This window comes from Cyprinodon variegatus, unplaced genomic scaffold (assembly GCF_000732505.1).
Source record: "Cyprinodon variegatus isolate N-32 unplaced genomic scaffold, C_variegatus-1.0 Scaffold691, whole genome shotgun sequence".
NCBI classification, from domain to species: domain Eukaryota; kingdom Metazoa; phylum Chordata; class Actinopteri; order Cyprinodontiformes; family Cyprinodontidae; genus Cyprinodon; species Cyprinodon variegatus.
Window position 1 is genome coordinate 305,434 of NW_015151144.1, and position 5,968 is coordinate 311,401.

The following is a 5,968-nucleotide window of genomic DNA, read 5'->3' on the forward strand; positions in this document are numbered from 1 at the left end:
ACCAGCAATTTGGTCCCATTCTGGAAGGTTCTGGAAAAGTACAGTTAAAAATAAATGTAGTTGTGATATTAGACTCATGTGACATGCTTTTTATTATGCAATATAGTTTTTATAGAATTCAACATAAGTTTTCCATCATTACATTGTTATCAAAAATATATATACATTTAAGTGCATTAAATGCAGAATATTATTTATTTTAAAAAATGTAGACACATCAATCATCTTATAAGGACACACCAAAAGAATATTCTAGCAAACCTAATATTAGTTATCAACCCTGGTTGCACTTAAACATGATTCATCTAAACGACTTGATGTACTGATCCACTGATTGGAGATTCATTAGGCAAAAAAACAACCTTATAAATTTGCTGAATCTCTGAAGAACCGGGTTCAAGATCTAAAGGTCACGATTCACAAAGACGCCCACTGTGAGTGGGCGTCTTTGTGAAAGACACACTGTGCAAAAGCGTTTTCCTCCCTCCCTATGGTGCCCATCATGATGCCACCCACGTCAACTTTGCAGGAATATAAATAGATGCTGCTGCTGCAGCAGCTTTGGTACCTTTTGCCCAGCTCTCTGACCTACTGGACCAGAGGACAAGTCGTCATGAAGCTGCCGTCCCACATTCTGCTCATGTGTCTGGCCCTTGCTCTGACATGGGCTGAGTAAGTAGCCTTGATTTTAACTTAGATTAACAACAATAATGCATTTTGGAATATGAGTTTAGTTTTCAACATTTTATGCAGCTGCAGGTTGATTATGTTCCTATTATGCAACCAATCTCAATTAACCTCAAACTAAGCTTAAAGTGCATATTTGTCATGTTTATAGTGCTGGATCAAGCTGTTTGTCACCCCTGGTTCAACAATAATGTTATAAAGATGAAGGTTATACTGGTATTTATTGCTTTAGTTACAACATTTAAATTAATGTAATAAGTTACTGGTTGCAAATCAACAAGCTGCTAAATTGCACACAGTGTTGAGCCTGTAGTCAGGGCATAGAAATATTGTGATAGAATTCACTACAACAAACAATGAGCTGTTAAGAAACTGTGTTGATTTTTGAATTTCAACTTAATGTATAGTAACACGGTTATGGACAAAATAAAGACAAATTCTGAAAAGCAACATTTCTTTTTATTTCAGTCATCACGAACATCATGACCATCATGAACATCAACACCATGAAGGTAGGTTAACAAGTACTATAATTTTGACAAATATGAAAATAGTCTTTATATCCCCAGAGTAAGTTCCTCCTTTTATCACCATGTTCTACAGCTGTCCTTGACCGCTGCAAAGGCCTTGAAATGGATGCTGTCACAGAGAACGAGGAGGGAATCCCCTACTTTTTCAAAGGTGAATGTATTGGTAAATTATTTTTCCGTTTGTAGAAAAGGTCAGTTTTTTATAATGCTTGTGTTTCCCGTCAGGCGACCACCTGTTTAAGGGTTTCCATGGCAAAGCAGAGCTGTCAAATGGGTCTTTCGCAGAGTTGGATGACCACCATCATCTGGGCCATGTTGATGCTGCTTTCCGCATGCACTATGAGGATGACCCCACCCACCATGATCGCATCTTTTTCTTCCTGGTATGGTGTTGGAAAAATCCACCAGTCTTCTCATTTTGGACCAAAAAGACAATTAGACATTAAAACAAAGTTCCAAAACCCATAGCGCTAAAAAACAGACATCTTGAGGTTCCTATTTTACAGCAAATTCTTTGCAGGTTTGTTTGATGATTGTTTGATGAGTTCAATCTGATGCAGGACACAAAGGTGTTCTGCTACTACCAACACAAGATTAATGAAGGCTACCCTAAGGAAATCTCCGAGGTCTTTCCTGGAATCCCAGACCACCTTGATGCTGCTGTAGAGTGTCCCAAGCCGGACTGCGATGAAGACTCTGTGATCTTCTTCAAGCGTCAGTGTCCAGATGTGGCCAAATCTGAGTCTAATCTGATAATATCTCTGAATAAGAAGAAAAGACCAATTTTAGCATCAGGCTCTTTTCATATGATCTTGTTTTGTTGTTTGTTTGTTTACAGAAGATGACATCTACCACTACAATGTAAAAACCAAAGCTGTGGACAAGAAGGAGTTCCACTCCATGCCAAACTGCACATCGGCTTTTCGCTTCATGGAGCACTACTACTGCTTCCATGGACACAAGTTCTCCAAGTTTGACCCAAAGACCGGCGAGGTGCATGGCAGATACCCTAAAGAGGCCCGCGACTACTTCATGAGGTGCTCCAAGTTCAGTAAGTGCAGATCAGATCTTTACCACCTACATTTATTTACAGTTACAATAAAGGATAAATTATGCACGCAACACATTAAATAACGTCTACATTTTGTCCGTATGTGTATATGAGACATGCAGTCCATATTTGAGAAATTTTAAATACTTTGCCATTACTGGTCACTAGATGGCAGCAAAGTGCTCTAAATATGTTTCTTATTTGCATAACAGCAAGTTTATGCATAGATACAAATTGTAGTCTTTTTTCACTAGATTGTCTGCATTGATGACATTAGTAATGTAAGGCTAATTCATTACTCTATTAAGAGTTCGACCAGACATTAACATGCTTTCTGGTAGATTGATTATAGTCATTAAACAGCAGGTTAAATAATGAAAATTAAATTCATGATATGCATCAAAAGTTTACAATTCCTGGTCAGTTAATGATTCAACAATCAGTGTCACTTGTTTCAGTCCAATCAAAAATGTATTTGTATAGCACAATTCAGTACAAAGACAATGCAAAGTGCTTTACATGATTAAAATACAGGAAGATAAAACAGAATCAAAGCAAGTAGGAAAAAAAAAAAAATTATAATAAAAAAATCAGATTTTGCTATTACCTAAATTTGCGAAAATTGGCACCTGAGCAAAATCCTCAAATTAGTCCAGGAAAATCCTAATTTGGGCATTTCTGGTTTTGAGGAACTATTTAAAGGATGTCAGTTCTAGTAAAACATTTGTTAAAATGAAGTAAAGATAAAGTTGTAAAATATTATTTTCCATTTTCAGGTGATGACAGTGACCATCTGGAGAGAGAGCGCTGCAGCCGTGTTCACCTGGATGCCATCACATCTGATGATGAGGGAAATATTTATGCATTCAGAGGTGACATGTGACATCCTTATTTATGTATATATTTTAGTTTTTACATTATGTTTAGTGTCTTCATATCAGAAAAAAAGATGCCAATGCACTGTTGCCTCCATGTTTTTATAAGTTATGAAATATAGAATCTAAGGTTTATAATATTCATTTACATGGAATTTACATGCTTCCAAGTTAAAATTAAGAAACAAAAACCAGCTGACAGTTGTTTAACCTGGTTTGATTTTCCAGGCCACCATTTTATTAGCAAAGACACCAACGACACACTGAAATCTGACACAATTGAAAGCGCCTTCAAAGAGCTGCACAGCGATGTCGATGCAGTTTTCTCCTATCAGAATCATCTCTATATGATTAAGGTAAATTGTTCCTTGAAATAAACCAAAGCTGTCCTTGTTAGTTCATGGAAAATGGAAAACTAACTCTCTGTTCTTCCCAGGATGACCATTTGTTCGTTTACAAAGTTGGTGAGCCACACACACACCTGGAGGGTTATCCCAAACCTGTGAAAGAGGAGCTGGGAATTGAGGGCCCCATTGATGCTGCTTTTGTTTGCCAAGACCATCACATCGCTCACATCATCAAAGGTAAGACCACCATAAAAAGCTGAAGGCAAGAACTGACGGTAGAAGGTTGAATGTATATAATACAGATTTCAAAACACAAAAATTAGTTAGAGTTCCTTCCTGAGCTTTGACAGCTTTAGCTCATCTTTAGAATAACACAAACAAGAGAAGCCCTTTAGCCTACTAATAAATCTTTCTATCCTTATACTTGAGAACATTTGGAAGAGTAATATGTAGTTTGGTTTTGTTTGGTTTAAATTTTTTTTTTTTTTTTTTGCCTTGAAATTATCATTAGATAAAAAAAGATTACATTTTAAATTTCCGTTATATTGTATTTGAGATTTCAAAACATTAGAATATTATTCTTTCAAACTACATTTTCAACAGATGCTAGTATTTTACCCTAAAATTAAAGCATAAAACACAACAGTTCACCTGGTTCATACTTACCAAGGTAGATTTCTTTCACAGCTTGAAGTATGAAAGCAGCATAGAAGTAAGAAAGTAAGGATTAAAAAGATCCATCCATCCATTTTCTGGCATGCTTTATCCCAAGTGGGGTCATGAGGAGTGCTGGTGCCTATCTCAAGAGGCGGGATACACCCTGGACAGATCGCCTGTCCATCGCAGGGCAACACAGAGACAAACAACCATTCACACACAATCCTTCAAACCTAAGGAGAATTTAGAGGCCAATTAACCTAACAGTCCTGTTTTTGGACTATGGGAGGAAGCCAGAGTACCCAGAGAGAACCCACACAAGGTCAGGGAAAAGATGCAAACCCCATGGAGAAAGAAATTGAACCTACAACCTTCTTGCTGCAAGGCAGCAGTGCTACCCACTGCTCCACTGAGCAGCCGCACTGAAAATGCTGAATGGTTGAAGGAGGGACAAAATGGAAGGAAGAAATAGCAAAGAACTAAAGACAAAGTCAACTTAAGGATGAAGACAGAAAACAAGGGAGGAATAAAGTATTGAAAAATATAGGTAAAAAGGACATGATCAAATTAAATATTCAAAGAAAGGAAAAAAAATACTGCAGTTAGGCCAGGAAGGAAGTGAGGAAGCAAGGAATGGAAACTTACAAGAAGGAAGGATTAAAGAAAGGAAAAGGAATGAACCATTGGACTGATGCTGGAAAGACAGAAAAGAGAAAATAAGTCGAAATTGAAAGTCTAACATGTCAAGAAAAAATATAATGAAAGAAAATAATGAAAATAAATCTTGATAAAGAGTCAACAAAAAGAAAACATTACATATTAAAAAAACCTGAAATTTGAAAAGAATCCATTGCTCTTTAAATCCTAACCTCATGAATAATCCCCCCCATGATACATATTTATAGATTTGATATGTCAGTTTCTACACTTTGATAATGCATCTTTGAAATGTAATATACATTATGAAGGAGAGAGAAAAAAAAGATAAATAGGGAATACAGTCTGCAAATCTATAGCTACTCTTTCCAGTCTTTTTTTTATTCAGAAATGTTAAATACTTAAACTCACACAGGAAAACTCTTGGAGTGTACCATATAAATGACATCCTCTCTTGTGTCTCCCTCCCTGCTGCCTTCCAGGTCAACACATCTATGACGTAGACATGAGCGCTAACCCCCGCGTTCCCACAAACCCGCGTTCCATCTCTGTCCTCAACAGGGTGGATGCTGCTATGTGCGGTCCACATGGAGTTACGGCGATCAGTGGAAACCATTTCTACCACTTTGGGAGCGTCATGTTGATGGCTGCCTCCAAGATCCTGCCTGAGCAGCACAGGGTATCCCTGGAGCTGTTTGGCTGTGATCACTAAATAACTTTCTCAGAATGGACTGAATGGATTCACATATAACACAGTGGAACATGGAAAAACAAGCAACACAAACATCTGAGAGGCGACTTCTGTTCTCATGCTCTGACAGATCACACAGTGTTTCCTGCAACTTGTTTACCTTCTGCAACTTACCTCAAAAATAAAACTCAACATTTCTCTTTTCTTTTAGAAGGGATTCTATTTTTCACACTGTGGCCATCAATGCAAAGAGTGCTTCCAAGGAGTTCAGTGGTGATACATGTTTTTCTGTGTTTCATTTTCTGCAGTGTTGTGGTGAATAAAGAGACGTGGCAATCACCATCAAAGTGTCTGGTTTTGAGCATTCAGGCTCCAAGCATTTGTTTGGTCAGACATTTATAGTAAAGTTTGCAGAAAACATGATTTGATCTATATCTTAAAAGAAATAAAGACGAAAGACTGACAGACTTTGT

General features: G+C 37.3%; 1 protein-coding gene across 1 annotated transcript; it reads left to right on the forward strand.

Moving 5' to 3' along the window:
- Positions 1-583: 583 nt before the first annotated feature.
- hpx (hemopexin) lies at positions 584-5,759 on the forward strand. Its single transcript, XM_015394529.1, has 10 exons — positions 584-672; positions 1,156-1,199; positions 1,291-1,368; positions 1,443-1,600; positions 1,778-1,931; positions 2,056-2,268; positions 3,045-3,140; positions 3,372-3,499; positions 3,580-3,727; positions 5,287-5,759. The coding sequence occupies exons 1-10, from the start codon at positions 614-616 to the stop codon at positions 5,514-5,516; spliced, it is 1,308 nt and encodes a 435-aa protein (XP_015250015.1). The 5' UTR covers positions 584-613; the 3' UTR covers positions 5,517-5,759.
- Positions 5,760-5,968: the final 209 nt, after the last annotated feature.